Source organism: Mastomys coucha, unplaced genomic scaffold (genome assembly GCF_008632895.1).
Source record: "Mastomys coucha isolate ucsf_1 unplaced genomic scaffold, UCSF_Mcou_1 pScaffold23, whole genome shotgun sequence".
NCBI classification, from domain to species: Eukaryota; Metazoa; Chordata; class Mammalia; order Rodentia; family Muridae; genus Mastomys; species Mastomys coucha.
Window position 1 is genome coordinate 101,806,536 of NW_022196906.1, and position 22,128 is coordinate 101,828,663.

The following is a 22,128-nucleotide window of genomic DNA, read 5'->3' on the forward strand; positions in this document are numbered from 1 at the left end:
TAGGAGTGGGAAAAGCAGGTTCCCGGGAGGAGCCTTGGGGCGCTGGGCAAAGGGCGGTGCTGAACTCTCTGGGTGCCACCCTGGCTTATCAATCACCAGGCTTGCCCCTAAAGCTATCTGTTGCTACAGCCTTAACCCGCCCTTCTCAGAGACTCATTGCTGCCGATCGTGAGCAGGCTGTGTCTCAGCCTACTCCAAGGGCAGATGTGGGGTCAGACTTCACCTAAGAGCGATGAGCGAGCTTGCTGTGAAAAGAAGAGCCTAGGCAGGCAGTCTCCTGCACACGACACAGGACTAGGTTGACTTAGGTGACAGCAGAGGGCAAGAGCTGTTGGGCAACAGTGGGTATCTCCCCCTCCTCCATACAGTTTGAGACTGGCTGATGTTTCACCTTTGAATGAGTGCTTGCTTTCTTACCTGAGGCAAACTTGATACTCTTTGTTTAACCTCTGTAGCTTATTTTCTAGTGATGCTTGACTTATATTTGTTTAGTTTCTCTACAAAGTCCTGGCCTCACACTCACAGAGACTCGCCTATCTCTGCCTCCCAAGAGCTGGGATTAAATGTGTGGACTATGACATCCAGCTTGAACTATTCTTGACTGTTCATGAGGATTAAAGTCTCAACCATGAAAAAAATTCTGAGGTTGGAACAAGGCAGGCAGATGTAAAGCTTGCTTGAGAGCACCAGGAGGCAGCTAGCCCCTGGGAACCAGGATCCTGAAAACTGTCTGGTGGAACCTCCATTGGCTTAGGAGTCCTTTGCACCTTCCTGGAGGGTCATTTTTAAATGGCTTGGTGTTGACTCAGCATCAATTGTGACAACATTTCTGGAATTTTGCTCTTTATCATCTTTCTTTTCTTTAATCGTGGAGAATACTGTCACAAACATTGGCATCTACTAATTTGGCTAGGTGTCCCCACTTCAGAAATCATCCCAAGACGGCCTGGAGGTTGTTTCTACCAAGTCCTTTTATTCTGATACCACAGAAATACCTTGTCACAGTACAGGGGAGGGACACTGAAGTACCACGAGTTCTCACAGAGCACAGGAGGACGGCACACAATTCACAAGGTCATGTGGAGGACTCGGGTCATTGCACTTACAATGTAAACTTGTTTGTCTGACTCTGTACAGCACTCTCCCCCCTCACAGAAAGGAGGAGAGAGGGAAGGAGGAGGGGTGGGAAAGCAAAAACAAGACATAGAAGCTAGAGGAGAAAAATGTAGATGGCCACCACTCTCCAGGGTACCACACTTGAAAGGAGTTGATTTGACCCCAGAGGCTGAATGAGACTCGTGCGCACGTGCACAAACACACACACACAAACACACACACACACACACATTCACACACACACACACACACACACACACTCATGTACATGTGCTTACACATACAGTATCTCACGACTTCTATGGCTCTCCAGTGCCACCCAGTGCACATGGTAAGCAGGGTGCTGGCACCCAGGGAGACAGGGGTGGCATCTCCAGAGAGTTTCAGTTGGTTGTATCTGTCCCTCCAACCCTGTTGGAATCCATGTTGACAAATTATTTACAGCATGGGAGGAGAAGGGCTGTTGGACAGGACTGGACTCTCATGGCAAAGGACCTGCCTGGAAAATTCTCCAGAGGCTCCAGAACACAGGCCAGAATTGCTGCCCTGGCTGTTCTCTCAATGTGGGGCCTGAGACCGTTCACCCTGCCCAAAGAGTAGGAAGAAGATGGTGTGGGGACCATCACTATGAAGTGAGTGTATTGAGGCCCTGGGTGGGCAAAGGAAGGTGCCCTTACTTATGACACTGAGAGGGGAAAATGGAGGAGGTCTGGACTCTACCCAGAGACTTCTTACCCATTTGAAGATGCACCCTTTTCTTACTGTGTCCCCAACACAGGGGCCAGGGATATGACCTAGAAGACTCCTGCAGTCATAGTCACAAAGGGACAAAGGTCTGTCCTGTGGGCACAGTCAGGGATAGAGTAGCAGATATCAGAAAAGAAATGCACTGTAAAGTTAATACTTTAGAGCCTGGGGGCTGGCTGCCAGAGGCTGACCTGTGGATACCCTGACTGCTCTCATCTCCTAGTGCAGCCTCTTGACTGAGTGGAAAGGGATGCTGCCATGGTCCCAGGTATCTAGACTCTGGACACATCCTGTACACACCTGGGCCTGTGAGTTCCTCAAAGATGGCCTTCTTCAGCCCTTATAGAGATGGCCCCATGTAGCCCAAGTTTGATCTCTGAGATATTCCATAGCGTGAAGAAAGCTAAATCCTGGGAACTCGGGCTCTTAAGTCCAACACAGCTTGAAGTGTCCCATCCACAGCTGCCAACAGTGGGACAAGATCCCGCACTAAAGGATTTATAAGCCTTGTAAAAAAGCATGAGAAACGTGAACCCCTGAGAAATGCATGTTATACACCAAAGCTCTCTGGAGGCAGGCCAGACTCTAGGGGTCAGGCAGGTACTGTCTGCCCCACTCCTGGACCAGTGAGGGAGATACTGCCAACAGTGTCATTAATATTTATGCTTCCAAGGAGGCAAGTCTTGGGGCAGATGTGGAGAGGGTTCCACTGACCCCTCAGTAAGCTTTGCTTCTGAGAAACCTTCTGAGCTCAGCTTGGAGCTGTTATTTGTGTGAATTTTTTTTTTTTTTTTTTTTCTGAATGATATTTTCAGCCATAGCCAGCTCTCCCTGGGCACCCTATGACCCTGGCTCCATTCCAGATCTCTTGGATCATAGTCCTTTGAGGTTCCTCATCAGAAAGGAGAGACAGAGAACAGAGTCAGTCAAGATCTAGGAATCATAGGGCATAGCCAGGATCCCTTGGCTTCTGCCTCTCCACAAGTGTACCCCAGCTTTGCCCTTGAGCAGTACCCCACTGGGAAGATGTGACCAGATTCTTTTGGCTCAGGCCTGGGATATGAGGGAAAAATGATATACAAGTAGAAATCCCACAGCAAAACCACAGAATGTTCATATACATGTGTCCTGTGCGGCTCCTCTCTGCGTCTATTATAAGGTTTGTTTTTATCTGCTACTGTACACAGGTAAAAACTGCAAGGTGCCTGGGGCCTCATGGCCTGCTCCATGGCCTGCCGCATGCGGGCAGCTCTGGCAAGTCTTTACTAGCATGTCCCGAAGTCAGCGCTCCTAAAGGAGAGGTCTGGAGGCAGAAAGAACTCCAAGCAAGAGGTCGAGCATTTAAAAATGAATGAAATCGTGCAAAGAAGCTTCGAGCTGTGCATGCTCCACTGCCAGACAGGCGGTGACTCGCCTGGCAAGCAGCGAGTCCTGCCACAGGTCAAACATGCCACAGACTTAGAATTTACACACGCACGCCTGCATACACACACACACACACACACACACACACATGCTCTCGCTTTTTCTATCACACACATACACACACAGAATGTGGGGACAAGGAGTGGGTTGGGGTGATGGTATGAGTAGATAGAGCTATCCAGTTTCTCAACTGCGTGTTTGCAATTAACTCCTTATATGTAACATGGAATTTATTAAATATTAACAGTTGTCTTTGAGGGTTTATATTTCATTGCATAGAACATTAGAGATGAGACTTGTGGCTGGGCCCGAGATGAAGGGAAGCCTCCAAGGGAGGGGAGGGCTTTGGGGAGGCATGTAGCCCAGTCCACCAGGTGAATGGATGGACAGTGTCATTCTCCCCTTACCTCGTAGAGCTCTGAACCTTTCCCTTGGCTCCTCTGCTCTGAGCACACCCACTGCTGATGGCTTAAGAAGACTGGGATTGCACAGTAAACAGGCGGGCTGAGGAGCCTCCCTAGACCTCGCCCTGGGTTTGTGCTCTTGGTGGCCTGCTGCCCGCTATTGCTTCTAAATCAACATTTCTCCCTGTGCTGAGCAGGGGCAGAGCAGAGAGGAAACCGAACCATCAGTCACGAGGTTGGGAGGGTGGGGGTCAGGGGGGAGAGACAAAGGGATAAAAGCAAAGAAAAGAAAGGGAGAGAAAAAATAAAACAAAAAAAAAGTTCATGAGGTATACATGTAAATCAAACTGGAATGATTAAGGCTGTTCTTGAAATCAAAAGAAATCCCCAGGTGTAGAGATGAGGAGCCAGAGAGCCGGCTGGTCGAGACAATGGCGGTGTTGCTGGGGTGCTCACAATGGCTGGGGGGATGGCTTTAAGGTGATGGCAGGCATGCCTAGTTACGCTGCCATCCACGGGCTGGGAGACGCCTCAGCCGGTGCCCACGCTGCTTTTCGGTGCTATGGCCTCTTGTTTCAGCGATGAGACAGTGTTAGGTCCTAATGTTTGTAAAGTTTTCCCAAACCCATGCTGGCCATGTGGAGGTCTGCTCCAGCGTCACCCACAGGGCAGGGTGAAGAGGGCAAGGCCTTATGGCCACAGAGGGATCCGGGCCAGCTGGAATGTGAAGGAATCGGAGCCCAGGGCCCCAGCCCTCAGTCAAAGCCCCTCTCCAAGGCTGTGGAAAAAACTTCTGGCATCTTAGAGGGAGGGCAGTGTGCACCCAAACTCTGTGTATAACGCATTGGAAGCCTGGTGGACGGACAGGCCGCAGGAGGCTGCGGAAGAGCAGCAGACAGCCACAGAAGCAACCACGTTCTGGTGAGGAGGGCTCCTTTCCCAAGGACGGCTGGCCTGAGTAAGGCAGGGTCTCTTGAAAGACATGAAAGGTCCCCCAAGCCAATGGTCCCATTGTTCCAGAAGATGCTTCACAGAGGTCGCTGCTGTTAGAAAACATTTCATTCTCATGCTTGGCTGAGGCCTGCCTGCTGGGGCCCACCTGGTGTGAATCTTTGGGCCAAAGTTTTGCCAGCTTGTAGATGCTTTGAAAAGAGGAGAGAGGGAGAGAAGAAAAGAGGATTTTGTCGTTGTTGTTGTTGTTGTTGAGAACCCTGGGCAGAGTTTGCCACCCTCCTTACATGGCTCTTAGGCATTGCCATGTGCAGTGGGCAGCTTCTGCTTCCATTCTATTGTGGCATAGAGAGGTTAGTGTTTGTGCAAGTTAAAGATCACAGAAAGACTGACTGACTGGGAGAAGGAAGAGCCAGATTTCCAGGAAGAGACCTCACTTCTTTCTCTCTCATTTGAGACAACAGGTCCTCATTACATCACCCAAAGTGACACTAGAATGACCCTCCTACTTTAGCCTATGGCACGGGCATGTGCCACCACGTCCAACTTTTTTTTTTAAATGTTTGTTTGTGTGTATGTGCCTGCATGTGGAGGTCAGAGGGTAAACTGTGGGAGTTGATTCTCCCCTTCTACCATTTGTATTCTAGGATGTAAACTCAGGCTGTTGGGCTTTGGCAGCAAATATCTTTACCCACTGAGCCATCTTGCTGGCCCTTGACATTTATTTTGTAAGAGTGTAGGAAACCAGGTATGATAGTGGAGATCCATAACCCTAGCCTTAAGCAATGGAGGCAGGAGACTCACTACAAGTCAGCTTGGTCTCTATATATTGAGTTACAGATTGGTCAGTCTTTCAAATGAGACCCAGTCTCAAAAAAACCAAACAAACAGGGAGAGTGAGGGAGGTGGGGTTTTGTTTCAAAAGACAGCATCTCTTAGCTCATCTCTGAAACTGACATACAGGACACCAGGAGATGGGCATATGAAGCAGCTTTGACCACTTAGCCCAAATGTTGGCCAAGGGCTGGAACCCGGGAGCTCTTCATTACAGAGTCAGGGCCTCAGTGGCCTGCCCACACTATGGAAAGGTGTGGACCAAAGCACACGGGGGTTGCCTTTCCTTCCTAGTAGTTCTCAGGCTGGGTGCTGTCCTGGCCATGTGCTGCCCCCCTCTGACCCTCCCCTGAGTACCACTTGAGATTTTATGTATGTTCCAGGGAATGCCAGGAAAACATCCAGCTGAGAGGGAGGATGGCGGGGTGTCCACTACCCTACAGCGAAGGCAGGGGACATGCTGTCAGCACTGGGGTGGCAGTCAGTAGCAGAAAGCCCAAGGTCTTCACTTTGGCCTATGGTGACCGCCCAAATAGCTCCGGCCACTGCTCCTCTGCCACGGCTTAGTTGTGCTCCTCTCTGCCTGTCTCTGAGGCCAACCAGTTCCACTCAGCATCAGAAGTGCTGCTGGCACCGTGCCTTCCCGTGGCTCCAGCAATGACTGCTTTCTCCAGGGCAGCTCCAGCTGCTGCAGAAACCCTGCCACACATTTGCCATCAGAAAATCCCTTCAAATTGGTTTTTAATTATTTTATTTATTTATTTACTTTTGTGAGGGGGTTGTTTTATTTTATTTTATTTTATTTTTATTTATTTATTTTTTTAGAGATAGGGTCTCTCTGTGTAGCCCTGGCTGTCCTGGAACTTGCTCTGTAGACCAGGTCGTCCTAAAATTCACAGAGATTCACCTGCCTCTGTCTTCAAGTGCTGGGATCAAAGATGCATGTTACCATTCATGGCTAGATTTCTTTTTTTTTTTAATTTTGAAATTTATTTACTCTTTGTCTTCCTTAATGGACCTTTGACACCAAAGGACAGGAACTCGGTTTTGATTTCTATTGTGTCCCCAACGTCTAAAACAGGGTTGGGCACATATCTGCGGCTAGATCAGCATTTGTTGAATAAAAGGATGAGAGACTGAGGCTTTTCAGTGCCTCCATGCTCCTGAAAAGACTGGCAGTCCTTGGTACCCATCCACTGCTTCCTCTCTACCACGAGCAGGTGCTCTAAGGCTCCCTGACTGCTGGACCCGGTCCATGGGCTGTCTCTCCCCACCTCCCCTGAGTAGCACCTGAGATGTTATGGCCCACATATCTCCATATGCTTAACTCGAGAGAAGGAAAGAGAGCAGGAGATGAACGGCCTCAGGGAGGTGGCCTGATAGGTCATTCCTGGCTGTGCAGGGAACAATTTCAACAACTAGGCTCCTCTCCCCAACTCTAGATGAGGGATGTCATCTTCTGTCCACAGGGCCTGGGCCAGGACCAGGACCAGGGCAGGCCCTAAGAGGGAGCATCCCCTCTTCTCTGACCATTACAGTCGAGGTAGAGGTGGGGCTCCTATTGTGCGCCTTCCTGCTCTCTCACTGGGCTGCCCTGGAGTTGGGCTGAATAGCTGACTAGTGACTGCTTTTCCTGTGTCCCTTTTCTGTGTTCCTCTCTCCCTAGTTCACACTTTCGCCTTCTCAGCCACAAGTGCAAACTGTGAATCCAAAAGTCTCTTCGCTTCATGCCCAAAGCTCTACATTCTACTGGGTTTGGATACACCAGCACCAGACATCAACGTCTCCAATAAGAGCCATAGTCCGTCTTGTCGTCCAGGACGACTTTGAACTCAGTGTCCAGAATACAGACCTGAAGATGTAGGGTACAACTGGCTTCACTGGGCCCTTTCCCAAGGATGGCTGACTCATTTACCATCATGCCAGCCAGCACACTGCCTCTGAGGGTGGCTGCTAGGCCCATACCAGCTGAAAGAAGCATACCAGGTCCTTTTTAGTTCATACTTCAGGATCGGGGCCCCTTCACCCACTTCTCTGGTTTATCTTAACCTGGTCCCGGCACTCACCGTTATACGCAGAGTCCAGAGCTGCGCCCAGGCCTTTGACTCCAGAGATTTTTCCACAGCAATGAGATTGTCTTTCTTCAGGTCTTCAGGAGCCTGTGGAACATTACAGTGGAAGGTGATGAGTTGCTGCAGCATTGCCCCTGCCTGTAAGCCAAGGTGTTCCATCACTTTGAGAGCATGGCAGAAGGCTAGGGTGATGAAGAAGGCAAGAGGGACATCAGCCCTGGCTTTCTCTTGCTGGGGACAACGTGGCCCATGCCTGAATCTCTGTTAGTTCAAGGCTAGCCTGGTTTACACAGTGACCACTCTCCTGAGCTGGCCCATCTTAGACTCTGTGCAGTGTCCTCGCTTTTTCTCACACACCCAAGAAAGTTCGCTGTAGCTCTCACTGTGCCTCCTGTAGTATACTGTGTCTGCTGTAGACTGGGCCCTCCCCAGAGGACTCCCCCAGCCGTGAGTAACTCAGGCCTCTCCCAGCATGGCAGGCACAGGCACTCACCCTTCTGGACACGATCACCAGAACGAGGAAAATTTTTTGCCGAAAGCCGAGACAGCTGTGACATAGAAAACAGAGAGAGAGAGGTTGGCAACTGGGTGAGACTCTCCTGGCCAGGGCCATCGGTCAAGGTAAGGCTCAAGGGATAAGGAGCACCTAGGAAACACTGGGTGCCAACAGGTGGTCTGTGTCCTGGTGGCTGGACCTGGAATCACCCCATCTCCCCAACCTCCACCAGAGAAGCATCCACCCAGCGTAGATCTGACCCCAGGCAGTGAATACCTTCTGTCAGCTTTCCAGCTTGCTCTGCTGCCCCACCAGGGAGTATCTTAGAGAATACACTCTCTCCTTCTGCCCCTGGCTGACCAGGGGGGGCCCCTGGGGTCCCCCCAGGCCTGGCTCCAGGCTTCACCCCTGTAGGAAAGAGAGCAGCATTATGAACAACACTATGCTTGGTCGTTCAGGGTGTGAGGGGAAGAGGGAGAAGAAGGTCGAGGCTAAAGAAATAAAATTAGCAAGAGGAGAGAGACCAAGAGGAGAAAGGCTGGGAGTCCGGCAGTGGTGACGCACGCCTTTAATTCCAGCACTTGGGAGGCAGAGGCAGGTGGATTGCTGAGTTTGAGGCCAGCCTGATCTACAGAGTGAGTTCCAGGACAGCCAGAGCTACACAGAGAAACCCTGTCTCAACAAACAAACAAACAAAAAAACAAACAACAACAAAAAAGGCTAAAGAGAAGAGAAAGGAGAAAAAATGACAGGCAGGAGAAAGGAGGAAACGGGAAGGAAGAAAGGAAGGGAAGGAGGAAGGAAAGAAGGGAGAAAAAAGAAGGAAGGAAGGGAGGAAGAAGGAGCTGCGGCTCAGCTGGGCATTGTGGCCCATGCCTTTAATCCCTGCATTCTATAGTAAGAGGCAGGTGGATCTCTGTGGGTTCAAGGCTGGCCTGGTCTACACAGTGAACTCCAGGCCAGCCGAGGCTACTCAGTAAGACCTTGTCTCAAAGTAAACAAACAAACATACAAATAAACGAAAGAAAAAGAAAAGAAAGGCTCTGGCCCTTGCTCACCAGTGCTCACCTAGGATGATTTCCTGGGCCCTCACTGGCCCAGGCTCATTTTCTGGTAGGAGGGTATTCATGGGGGATTAGCGAGAATATGCACACGGGGTGGGGGTGGGGTGGAGGTGAGGGGTGAGTACAGTGGTATAGGGAAAGACTGCTCCGAGTGCTCTGGGGCACAGCTCACCTGCAGGTCCAGGTCCTGGGGCTGGCTGGGCCTGAGGAGCCCGCCCCTGCTGCGGCGCTTTGGCTGCCGGTTTAGAAGTGCTCGCCTGTTCTGCACGTGGCTGTAACACAGAACCTGCCGCTGAGAGCCTGCTCCCCCCCACCCCACCCTGGAGCCACAGGACATCCAAACTTCAATTGTTGCATCTGCCCTAGGGGAGTGGGGGACCCATGCACAGGAGCGGCCAACTCACCAGTCCAGCTGGCTGGGGCCCCGGGGCTGTGGTGGGGCCTGGTTGAAGTTCCCCTGCTGGCTGGCTGGCAGCAGGGGCTGTGCCCCGAGTAGTTGGCTGGCTCTGTTGCTGTAGCCGAGCCTGTGATGGAGCCTGCTGGGGAGCTTGTTGCCCAAGACCTTGCTGCTGCTGCTGCTGCTGCTGCTGTGGCTGTGGCTGGCGTGATGCTGTGCCCGAGGGCGTCTGCCTGGATGACGGTGGCTGTGATTGCTGCGGTCCTGGAGCCCCCTGCCGACCTTGTATCTGTGGCTGTCCTTGGGCGTCTGGCTTTGGCTGCTGTGCAGAAGGCCCAGCGTGGGCCTGCCGGGAGCCCTTTTTGCTCTCAGAGGCATGGTGGTATGCTGACGGAGCACGGGATGGCTGTGAATAATCAGCAGAGCTGGGGTACCCAGGCTGACCCTTCTTCTGCATGGCAGGGGCAGGGCTGGCCTGAGGGTGAGGCCGGGCCTCGTGGCGACCCATGTCCCGAGCATGTGGTTTGGCAGCACGCCGTCCTGGCTCCTCACCAGCATGGCGGCCTGAGTGCCTCCCGTGGTCACTGTGGTGCCGGTGTTCCTTGGCTGACGTGTGCCGGCCTGGACCACCCTCATCATGAGGCCATAGGCCCTCCTCGGGGGGCTCATCGTAGTCATGGTAGCTGTACCTGGCAGGGCCTCGCTTCTGGGAGGAGGAGACTGTATGGCCCCCATGGTGCCTGAACCGGTCGGAGCGGGCATCTCGGGGCTTATCAAACCAGTCTGTCTCCTCCTGGCCCAGGTGATACGCTTCAGAGACCAAAAACAGAACAGCATCAACCCCCGGCTAGCTGTAGAGGAGACCTAGCTGAAGCCATGCAAGGGAACCAGAGAGGACACCACAGCCACAAGCAGGTCACTAGGTCCCCACCCTCCAGCAACCAGGAAGCAGGGCACAGGTAGATCAATCAGGCAAGGACCGCCTGCGGCAGGGCCCACAGATGAGATGCCAAGACGGACCCTGCTGGGACATCTTGGGGACCAGGGCAGGCAGGCAGACCCCCAGGTGCTGAGCATTCGCAGCAATCACCCCCAGCTGCCATTACCTTCACTGTCAGAAACCACGCAGTGGGAGTCATCCAAGATGTAGCCCTCTTCACGCTTATATGCGTGGGTCCGCGGTCCATCCTTGACGTGCTCTTGGACGTCAGGCATGGAGTGGCTGGAGCAGAACTGTGGGCAGGTATCCCCGGGAGGAAGAGCGCCCCCTGCGGGACGGGGCCGCCCTAAGGGGCTGACAGGGCTCTCCTCTTCAGAGGCCTGGCTCCTCATGGGAGGCCGTGCCCGGCCATGGGCCATGCTCAGGGATGAGGGCTTGGAGCCCGCCTTTTGAAGTCGTTCTGCAGTCTCCCGTTCCCGTTCATACCCTTTGCCTCGGCTGCTATAATCATGGCTGGACAGCTTCTCCCCACTGTATGCCGATGCCACTCGGGACCGGCTGCTGCCACCATACATGCGGTCATCCTCATCTGCCGTGTCCCGGCTGGACACCCCATAGTACCTCTGCTGTTCATACACGTTCTTCTTGAGCCCATAGGTGATTTCATCCTGGAACTTTCTGCCCCGTGAGGTCAGGCTGCTGCTGACGGTGGGCGGGGGGTAGGAGGCCAGGTCCGATTCCACATCCTTGGCCTCCTCAATAGGTGAGAACTTGGAGATCTTTTGCTCCATGCCTTGCTTCCGGTGCTTGCTGCGCTTTGAGGAGATGGCAGCTGGGGCCAGGCTCTTAGAGGGATGCTTTGGCCCCATGGGTCCTGGACCATACTTGTCTGCTCGAGCCCCATGTCTATAGTCACTGTCACTGTAATAGTGGGTGCTGGCTGGTCGGCCGTTGCTCTCCATGCTCCTGTGATGACCAGATTTCCCACGGGGGTCATATGAGTCCTCCTCAGACTCTTCCTCACCTCTGCCATAGCAGCAGGGCAGAGTGGGTCCTTCAAGGACTGCCGGCTCTCCAGGATCCTTCCCGGGGCGCCCACTGACTCCACCTGGCCCCAAAGGCTCCAGCCGCTGGCTATCCGAAGCAGCAGGGGTGCTGTCCTTCGTCAGCTCGCTGATGTCATCGATCATCACATAGTTTCGAGGAACATTCTGCTCCAGACTGGTGTAGTGGGAGTCAGAGGGATACGCAGGGGCTGGGCTCTGGCTCACACCGCTTCGGTCACTGCCCCGGGGATGCTCGGGGGCTTTACCCTGCTCGTAGCTGCTGCTCACAGCTGGACCACTGTAGCCGGTTTCAGGGGCCACTGAAGACATGGTTACAGCAGGGCTGCTAATCACCTCGTAGTTGGTGGGAACCTTCTGCTCCAGATCAGCCAGTGAAGTCTGGCGTGGCTTCTGGTGGGCAGCACGACTGTCAGCTTGGACTGGAAAAGGGGCGCTCTGTGTGGTTGGCATGGGCGCTGGGGCTGCGTAATGGCCTGTGGGGTGGAAAGCCGGCTGGCTTGGCAGGCTGGGCTCGGCTGGATAACTAGTCCCAGGAGGGTAGGTAGGTGCTGGGTACGTGCTAGGGCCAGTGTAGGTAGGTGCCTGGTGGGCTGGAAATCCATTCTGAGTTGGTCCACTACTGCCTGCAGTATACTGAGGGGCTGCAGGTGGGAACCGGGGCTGCTGGAAGGCAGTGGGGCCAGAGGGGGTGGCAGGCACAGCAGCTGAGGCAGGGTAGTCCACATACTGGCCAGTGGGTGTGGCGCAACCCTGGAGCCGCAGCTGGTTGAGCTCGCTGTCAGACAGGTAGTCACGATGCTCACCAAGGCCACGGAGCGGTGGGTAGTCACGGCCACCCCGGTCTTTGGCCAACGACTCTTTGCGCTGGGTGATGCCCAGCTCCAGGTACTTGAGTTTGGCATCAATCTCCTTTTCCTCCTCATCCAGCTCCGCCTGCTTCTTGCGCAGCTTGGTGGACTCATGCTCCACCAGCCGCAGGTCCCGGTCCAGCTCCCGGAGCAGGCTGGCCTTGGTAGCAGGGATGGTGGTGGGCCCCGCCAGCCCTCGCTGCAGCAGACTGGCTGCATACAGCTGTGAGGGCGCCTGGCCAGCCAGGGGAAGGTGAGCTTCCTCTGGAGGGGGGCTGGGCAGTGTCCGCTTCACCTTGCGGACCAGGCCGTTGGGTGGCAGCGCCGACACCTGAGACAGAGGGAAGGGTGGGCAGCACTGAGACCCAAGGTGTGGGTGACTTTGCTGAAGCATGGGGTAGAAGAACCAAGGTCTGGAGGTTCTTCAAGGCAGGAGCTGGGCTCCACACTGTTGATGCCCTGCTTTGCCAAGCCGCCTCGGGGTTTCCCCTGCCCACCCTCTGGTCTTGGCTCCTTTGCCACGAGGGGAAAGGCCTGTGGCCATTTGACAGTCCTTTCCAAAGCTATGGGCAACAGGAAGGCGGTGAGGGTCAGGCTGTTTTGTGTGCTGTGCACAGTGGCTTTAGAAAGCCCTGCACTTCTCCAGTGGGCTTGCCTGCCACTGGGGTGAGGGATGATGGACCTGGCTCTAAGTTTGAGACCTGGCAGCCTGTAGGAGCTGAGGGCAGGGGCAGTTAGGGAGAGAAGGAACGTAGAGAAGGAACATGCGAGACCCACCAGGCTCCTTTAAGAACAGGGTCACAGGAAGAGGCACACACTAACTGTGTCAGCTGCTTACAGGTTACAGTCTAAGCTTCCTCCTTCAGTCCTCTCCAGTGCTGCTTAGCTGCCTGCCCACCTCCTCTAACTGCACTACCCTCTGCCATACCTAAGCCCCGCTCGTGGCCCATCCCCATCCCCATTCCCCTGAATCTCTCTATCAGACAACCTGTCCTTTTTCACTAGACCTCTCTCTGGCAGCCCAGCTTCCTGCTCAAGGTTCCCCTGCCCTGCTCACCACACCTCCTACTTGCTCCAGAAGCTCTGCAATTCCGGGAGGCCCATGCAGATGGAGTGGTCACCCTGGGTTCCCTTTCCTCCCCGGGGCCAATCACTACCCACCTCCACAACCGTCACCTCTACAAACCCACCCCCAAAATGGGCAAACACACACCCCCTCCCAGCGCTTCTGACTCCTACCCCCTCTCCTTGGGATCTCTCCTTTGGCCTATCAGCCCACACTGTACTCTGGGAACTCTGAAATACCAGTCTTGTTCTGTTTCACCTCCCAAAACCTTCCAGAGACTTTAGGAAAAGCCGGCCTTCCTCAACCTTTCACTGAGAGTGCTTAGCATTCACCCTTCCCAGTCTCCAGGTCTTCCCACAGAGGGCGCCATGGCTGTGTGCGAGGTCCTAATACAAGACTGGTCCTAATACAAGCCATAGACAAGGAGCCTGTGCTGCACTATGGGGACAGACAGGTTTGGAATTAGGGTTACTGAGGAAGGTGGGTGGGACACAATGAAGCACCGAGAGTGCCTACAGCCTTCCTGGGTGGGTCTTTAGTGCTAGGCCACACAGGCTTGGGCCTGCTAGAGGCAGTGAAGCCCATCTAGAGATGGGAAGTGGGTGGGGTCTGAATAAGGCTTGGAGTAGAAGGTGCCTAGACTGGAGGTGAGAAATGAAGATGCCTGAAAGGAGGTGACAGAGATAGACCAGGTACAGACAGTGAAGGGACAGGGCTACGGAGAGGCTGAGGTTTCTGGTAGAGTGTCTGGGCAGACGTGTGTGTCTGAATTTCTCTGGGCTGGGCTGTGAGCTCTGTCAGACATACATCAAGGAGCTTTGTTCCTCAACTCCTTCCCCTGGGCCTTTGGAGCCAGAGGTGACTCCATTCCCACCCCAGAAGAAACCCCTCCCCTCTGGGGCCCCTCAAGCTAGAAATAGACCCCCATCCCACCCTGGACCGGCCCCTGTGCCCATACCTGGCTACCTAGTCCCCCCTGGTGCTGGTAGAGGGAGAATCTCTCTTTGGCAGACTCCTCAGCGGTGGGGCTCAGGGGCTTAGGGTCGGACAGGGAGCGCTGCAGGGTCTTCATGGGGCGAGGCAGGGTCTGCTGGTGGAGAGTGCTGTCAGCTAGGAATTGCTTCTGGGGACTCACATGAGCCTTGTTCAGCCTCTCACTGGAAGCAAACGAGGTGTCCAGGAGCCGGTGTGGGGACAGGGGCGACACTGGAGAGTAGAGCACTTGTGGAGACTTCGGAGGCTGGCGACTCACGAGCTGCGACAGGGACTCCGCGGGCAGGTGGGCCTGGTACCCAATCTCCAGAGGGTCTGGCTTCTTCTTTTCAAATCTTCCCAGGGCTCCTGGGGTGACTATCTGGATGCCAGGTAGGTAGGGGCTGATGGCAGTTGGTCCTACGAGCTGTGGCCCAGCCACACCCTGAGCCTGCCCATCGGGTTCTGTCTGGCAGGCCAGGCTCTCCCCGCGCCCAGTCTTTTCTGGTGCTGATATGTATCGGACGATCTCCACCTTTGGGTCAGTGGCAGCTGTGATGTGGATGGCTGGAGAGACCCTGGGCAGCTGCTCAGGCTCGGTCTGTACAGAACAGTCGCTGATGGTCTGGATGCCCACACTGCTCATGGCCCTCGCGGTAGCAGCGGCAGTGGATGAGGAGGCAGCGGCGTCATGCTTGCTGTCCGAGCCTGAGTCTGAGTGACGGGAAAGACGAGACCTGCGGCGGCGGACGGGTTGCTCCCATTCGGCATTGTCCTCGTCATCTGTCTGCACACTGCAGTCCGCACTGCGCCGTGTCCTGCGCCTGCGGGTCAGAAGGTAGCGGCTCTCGCCGTCCTCATCGTCTGTCTGGACGCTGCTATCTGCAATTCTCCTGACTGTGCTGGGATCGGGTCCTGACTCTGGCTCACAGGCATCTCTCAGGCGTGGCATAGAGTGGCGTTTCTTGATGCCACTACGGCCTGCCTCCCACTGCTCCTCAGTTTGTAGTGACATGTCTGAGGCGGAGCTCGGGAGGCCCCTGTGCAGCATGGGCTCACGAGGTTGCCCAGGCCCTTCGGTCCCTGCCACGGCAATGAAAGCCGTGTGGGTCAGCGGTGGCCAATACTGGCCATTCTGGGCCAGCTCGGTGGCAGCCGGGGGAGGCCCTCGGCTAGGTGCCTCACACGTTGCAGGGAAGGGGGCCTTCTGCCTCTGCTTCTGTTCCTCCAGCTGCAGCTGCAGCTGCTGCTGCAGTTGCTGGATCTGCTCTAGCTGCAGCCGCTGCTGTGCCAGCTGCTCGCGCTGCAGTGCAAACTGAGCCTGGCGCTCTTCCTGCTGCTGCTGCAGCACATGCTGCTTGATGGTCTGCAGCTCCTGCAGCTCTCGCTGCACCAGCAACTGCTCCTCCTCACGATGCCTCTGCAGCTCCACCCTCTCCCTCTCCAGCTCCTCCTGCAGCCGCAACTGTCGCAGCTTTTCCAACTCTACCCGTTCCCGCTCCAGCTGCAGCAGCTGCTCCTGTTGCTTCCGCTGCCGGTCCTCCTGTGAGGCTTCCTCCTTCTCCACAGCAGGCCGGCCGAGGACCCCACTGCCACTCCCAGCAGCGGCCTCTCCTGCTGGCTTCTGGCCGGGTGGTGGGGCCGGGGCGGGGGCCGGGGCCACTGGGGCTTCCTTGATGACAGCAGGGGCAGTTGTGGAAAGAGGTTCTTCCCGAGCAGCCCCTGCTGGTAGCTCAGGCCTTGTCGGGCCTCCTGCCCCTGAGGCCTTGGCAGCTGCAGGTTTTCCCAAATAGACAGGTCCTTCAGCAGGTGGAACGCTGGAAGCAATGGGGAATCGACTTGGTGCAGGATAGCGGTATAGCCCTGCTGGTCCAAGAGGCACCCGAGGAGCAATCATGGGCACACGGGTCAGGCTGGTAAGGGGCACCGCTGTGACTCCACCAGATACATAAGGCCTATACATGCCGCCGCGCACCATGGGCCGCAGTACTGAGGCAGGCTGGGTGGTGATGGGCAGCGTTGCAGCAATTGGGGTATTGATAGTCGAATAGATCATGCCATCAGCTGCACGAACTGTTGCAGTGGACGGCAGCAACTGTCTGACTGCTGTTCCTTGGCTTGCTGCAGGCCCATACTGAGCAAGGTTCCCAGGGCTTGGTTGCCCTTCTGGATAGGTGGGATTGCCAAGGAGGCCAGATCTAAGGGGAGCCAGACCCTGTGGAGCATTGAGTCCAGGCCCATGCTGGGGCTGGTACTGCATGAGGTCAGGCCCACCACTTCCACTGCCATGCCGCCCACCATACTGGTCCATGGAGTTGAGGGCAGCACACATGCGGCTGATCTCTCGGGCTGTGGTGGCACTGTACTGGGCCAGGCTGGCCTCCTGAAAGCCAACTGCATCTCCCCGTGGGCCATACCGGTGATCTGAATAGATGTTTGACACCGAGCTATAGCGCCGCATGGGAAGTGGGTGAGACAAGAGGTCTGTGGGGTGACGCAGGTCCGTGAAGGAGCCGTATTGTAAGCCCTGCCCTAAGTAGCGCCCGTCGGCAAAGCCTAAGCTGTAGGAGTGCTTCAGTGAGCTGAGATCCACCGCCGAGTCTCTCCCAGGGCCCTGCAAGAGCTGCCCGAGCCTCTGGGCGTGGTAGTTGAGGCCAGCCTCGGCCAAATTGGTGTCAGACATGGAGGAGTACAGCCTTCCAGACAGGCCCTGTGGGTAGGACCTCTGTTCTTCATGGGGCCCGGGTCCTACTACCCCCTGTGCCCGGAAGGTGAGGGGTTCAGGGGGCTCAGGGTCTCTGGGACTGTAGAAGGGGCCACTGCTTTGGCCAGGCGGGGCAGCATCGGTCACACTCTTGTCAGGTGCACTAGGGGCAGGATGGAAGGTGCCAGTGCAGCTACTGCCAAAGGGAAACTTGTAGACCATGTCACAGCATGCCAGCTGGCTCTCAGGCCTCATTCCCGTGAGGTCCAGAGCACCCACTGGCTCTTCTGGGAGCAGGGTAGTCACCGTGCCGGCTGCACCCTCTCCCATCTGCACCACCACTGTGTGCGGCTTCCTGGTACCTGGTAGAGCATGTGACCGGAGCTCTGCCGGAGTAGCCCGGTGGGGTTCGGCACCAGGCTCTGGCACTGGTCCTGGCTTCAGGCTCACACCCTGAGCGGTGCCCATCTGGGTGATCAAAATGTCCCTTCTGGCCAGAGGTGTTACCTGGTTGGGAAGGTTATACCTGGCAAACTTAGCCTCCCTGGGTCTCCCCCTAGGCCCACCTCGGTACGGGGCTGTCTGGACAGCCTGCTCTACCTGCTTGACCTGGGCCAGGCACACAGGGCTACCTGAGCCCTGGCCAAAGTCAAGGCGGCTCTGGAAAGGATCTCCATATACCACTGGCTGCTTTTGCTGAGCCATGAGCACAGAAGTGGCCATGGTGATGCTCACAGTGGTGGCAGTGGCCAGGAAGGTGTGGGTCTGCTCTTGGGCATTGAGGTTAATAACCAGAGGCTGCACAGCTGTTGACTGGCGTCCTGGGACTGGGTCCAGGGCAAGGCCATACTTTCTTGCTTCCACAGCAAGAGAGGTGAGATCCATACCCTGGTCGGTAAGAATAATGGGCGTGGGCTTGACGGCTGTGCGAAGGTCTACCACTGCAGTGCCCGGGGGCCTGGGGCCTGGCTCAACCCTAGATGTTCCAGGGACAGAGGAGATCCGGCATAAGGAGATATTTTCAGCCGGGAGGGCACCCCAGCCGTACAGTGCCAGAGGTCCATCTGCACCAGCACTGGGTGCTCGTGGGAAACCAGGTGGCCCAGCTGGTTCCGTGGGCATCTGAGATGCACTTGGAGGTGTTGTCTGGCTGTAGCTATGGGATGTGGGCTGAGAGTCGGTAGGTGAGCACAGAGGGGAAGTAGAGGCACTGGCGTGCACCATTCTGGTCTGGCTAGAAGCATCTGACGCCAGCGTGATGACCATAACTGGAGCCTCCTGGGAAGACTGCTGCCACACCAAGCGAGGCGTGCTAGGTCGGTGTGGTGTCTGTGTGCCTTGGGCTACCATGGGGGAGGGGGTGCCAGGGCTCCGTGGAGCATCAGAGGAAGGCGTCAGGCTTGGCGTCTGTGTAGAGAACTCTGCTGTGGCCCTGGGGCCCAGCTTGCCGGGTGAGAACGTGGGGCTCTCGGAAGGGGTAGATGGAGAGAGAGGTGGGCTAGAGCCTGTAAAGTAAGAATATCCCCGAGCAGGCTGGGGGGCACCAACCTCACCGTCGCCCCCACTCAGAGGCTTCTCTCTGGAGGCCCGACCACTTCCGGGAGGGCCACTGGGAGCGTGGGGCAGCTCCTCCGTTTGAGACCCATAGTTAGCAGTGGTTGGGGGCTGTCCATAGCTGTGAATTGTGGAAGACGTTGACGGGCTACGCTCAGGGCCAGCTGGGGAGGTTGGAGTCATATACCCTCGTGGAGGGCTGGCCGTGGTGGCCGGAGCCCCGGGACCCTGGGAGAAGGTCATGCCTACCTCCTTAGAGGCCAGACCGGGGGAGACAGGAGAGCTATGGAGCTTGGGAGGATCCTGAGGCTCTTTTGCAAAATGCTGAGTGACTCGGACGTCGGGGATAACTCGGCCCCCGCTGCTGTCTGAGGAAACCGAAGTGGAAAACGACACAGGGGCAGCAAGCTGGGTGGGGCTAGTCCCAGGGGTAAGTGGGCCACCATTTTGCTTCATTGGGTCCATGTATGCACTCTCAGCATTCAGAAACTGCTTCTCCTTCTTTTTGTCCTCTGTGAAGGCCAGATCCCGCGAGGAGGCCTGCCGCATCCGGGCGATGCTCTGGGATGTCTGAAGGATCTCTTCGTACACTGCTGCTCCGAGGCCTGCGGGCGTGCTTTCTGCCGCGGGCTGAGCAGCCCTACCGCCATAGTCTTGGGTGTCTTGATATTCAAAGGAGCCCTGGCTTCGGGGGCCTGTGGGCTGAGACGGGCCACCATGGGGTCCCCGGGCCCCTGCCACCTGGCCCTGCTGTCTCTGGAGCAGTTCAGCTTTTCTCATCATGTCCTCGTAGGCCTCCTCAGCACTCTTAAGGGGCCTTCCAGAACTGGGCGTGGTGGAACTGCCTGAAGGGGTCTCGGTCGGAGAGTAGAGAGACATAAAGGCCGGCAGGTTGTACTCGCTGCCCGACTTGTAGAGCCGAGTGGGGCCGCCATCGAGGGTCTCCGCCTCTGAGTCCAGGGAGGGGGACGGGGAGTACTCAGAGCAGGAAGAGCGGTGTAGCTCCTCCATCTCCGCTGCCTGCCTCAGCTCCTCCGTCGGGGACGCATCTTCAATGGGTGACAGGTTACTGGGTGGTGTCTTGGAGCGCTCACGCCTCCGCTGAGCCCGAAGCTCTTCCTTGTCTCGCCGGGTCTTGCGGGCTGTGCTTCGAATTCGCTGCTGTTCCACCTCCCGCATCTTCTCCTGCTCCCTCAGCAGCTCCTCTTCTTCCCGCAGCTCCTCCTCCTCGGAAGAGTCCTCGATGGTGGGCAGCAGGGGCCCGTGGGAACGGTGCCGGGCCTTGCGCTGCTGCTTCGCTTCCTCTAGCCGCTGCCGGCGGCTGGGGCTGCTGTCACTGTCCTCCTCCAGGGAAGACAGGGAGGTGGGTGAGGTGCCAGATGTATAGCTAGGCGTGGAAGCCGGCAGCGTAGAGGAGTGCTCCCCACGAGAGCGGTCTTCAGGCGAGCCTGTAAGGCTCTCCATCTCCAGCTCAGGCTCCCGGTCCAGGTTGGGATCTGGACCTTGGCCCAGGTCTAGTTCATGACCGTAGCTCCCTGTGCTGTTGAGCTCAATGGTTTTAAAGCGTCGGAGACCTCCCTGAAGGGCTCCGCTGCCATCGGTGGGCTCTGCCGGGCCTGCCTCAGACAGGAGTTCCTCGTAGCCTGTGGTGGCATTATGGGGTAGGCGCCTCTTGGGCACTGCTACTGGTTCTTGGCTAGATTCCGGCCTGGGCCTGGCACTTGCCTTCTGGGCACTGTGTTTGGTCAGGCCTCGCCCAGAGACGGCAGTGTCCTCCTCCTCCAAGTTGTCTTCCTCCGCACTCATTTCTAGGATCTGCCGCCGCATGAACTCTTCATCCGTCATGTCTGCCCGGGCTGGGGGCTGAGGTGGAAGGGGAGACAAGCCGCCTTCGCTGCTGTCTTCCACATAGTCATGCCTCAGCTGGCTGCCAAAGTCATCTGAAGACTCAGCGGTGTCTTGTTGGTCCTTCTGACGCCCCCATGCCAAGGAGTCATCCTCCTCTAGAATGTCCCCCAGTTCCTCATCAGAGTCAAAGGCCTCAGGCATGATGGACAGGGAGTGGGGACGCCGTTTCTGGTCTTCGACAGTGCTGCTGCGGGGTGGCTTGCTCCACTCCGCACTAGGAGCCACAGCCTGGGCCTCCAGTGAAGGGCGCAGACTACTACCCACTTTGTGGAGCTCGGAGGGGCTGGGTGGACGCGGGCCTGTCACCCCTGCACTGTCAAGCTGCTCCACTTCTTGCTGTACAACCCCTGTGATCTCGCTCTGGGAGCTGGAGACACCGTCGGAGGAGTAGCCCGTGTCACTGAGGCTTTGTGGGCTTCGAGACAGATCCTGAGAGTAAGGCTTGGGGACAGGTTCCTGCGTAGGATAAAAAGCAAGTGTTTACTCCTAACCTTCTCTGTCAATCCCAGGGACCAAGGGAAGGGGCCCTCCACGTCCCAAGGGCTACCTCCCTGGCCTCAAATAACTTACAGACTTCACAGCAAGATCTAGATCTTCAAAGAGAAACTTTACTAGATCAAAGAGTGGGAGACCAGCAAAATGGCAGACACAGGGCGTGTCTCCATTTCACAGACTCCAGACCAGTCGAACTTCGTTGTTAGTTTTTGAGAGAGGGTCTCTGGCTGTCCTAGAACTCACTATGTAGACCAGACTGCCTTGAATTCACAAAGATTTTACTGCCTCTGCCTCCAAAGTGCTGGGACTAAAGAAGTGTGCAATCACTTCAGCGATCTACTGAAATTTCATCTAGACCCTCTTTCAACTGGGGTGTCTCTGTGACCCCAATAGATCTGTCTTAGGCCTACATCCTGAGCCCTTCCTCAGACTATCTCATCTGAAAGCTAGGATCCTTGGGAATTAAATAGAACTGACCTCAGCCTCCCCACTCTTGGGAGCTTCTGGAACAGGCTTGACGACTGGGGTGGCAGGCTCAGTCCTCTTCACCCCACTTTTTGCTTTGGGAGTCCCAGGAGGCACAGTAGTCTCTGGAGGTGGCTTCGGCACAGGCTCAGCTTTAGCGGGGACCCCTGTCTTCTTTTCCTGGGCGCTGCTAGAGGTCTTGCTGGGTTCCGGAGCCCTGAGAGGCTTGGTCTGAGGGCTGGCCTTGGTGGCCTGGGGGCTGGCCTTGGTGGCCTGAGGGCTGGCCTTGGTGGCCTGAGGGCTGGCCTTGGTGGCCTGGGGGCTGGCCTTGGCAGGCAGGGAGCCTGAGGGCTGGCCCAGCCCCTGTGTCCCTTTCTGCTTCAGAGGGGCTGCTCCAGCTGCTCGGTGAGGGGCTCCTGCAGGAGGCTGCTGTGGGGTGGGCAGAGGCAGGGGGGCTGGCTCCCCCAAGCTGCCCTCCAGCAGCCGCTTTGTTTGGCAGTTTAGACAGAGCCACTCTGTTTTCTGTAAGGAAACAGGAGAGAGGTTCTTGAAAAATCACAGACCCAGGAGTAAGCACAGAGCATTTCCATCTTCCTCCAAAAC

General features: G+C 56.2%; 1 protein-coding gene across 2 annotated transcripts in view; it reads right to left on the reverse strand.

Moving 5' to 3' along the window:
• Window positions 1–949: 949 nt before the first annotated feature.
• The window catches only part of Bsn (bassoon presynaptic cytomatrix protein), a 93,178-nt gene continuing 71,999 nt past the window's right edge, over window positions 950–22,128 (reverse strand). Inside the window, exons 4-13 of one of the 2 annotated variants that reach the window (XM_031343179.1) lie at window positions 21,538–22,047; window positions 14,386–21,021; window positions 10,613–12,692; window positions 9,514–10,316; window positions 9,282–9,381; window positions 8,322–8,453; window positions 8,043–8,097; window positions 7,544–7,636; window positions 7,330–7,445; window positions 950–4,834 (exon numbers count right to left, since the gene is read on the reverse strand). In XM_031343179.1, coding sequence (XP_031199039.1) covers window positions 8,057–8,097; window positions 8,322–8,453; window positions 9,282–9,381; window positions 9,514–10,316; window positions 10,613–12,692; window positions 14,386–21,021; window positions 21,538–22,047 — 10,302 coding nt within the window. In that variant the 3' untranslated portion in view covers window positions 950–4,834; window positions 7,330–7,445; window positions 7,544–7,636; window positions 8,043–8,056. The remainder of the gene's footprint in view (window positions 4,835–7,329; window positions 7,446–7,543; window positions 7,637–8,042; window positions 8,098–8,321; window positions 8,454–9,281; window positions 9,382–9,513; window positions 10,317–10,612; window positions 12,693–14,385; window positions 21,022–21,537; window positions 22,048–22,128) is intronic. The other variant, XM_031343178.1, reaches the window with a different exon arrangement.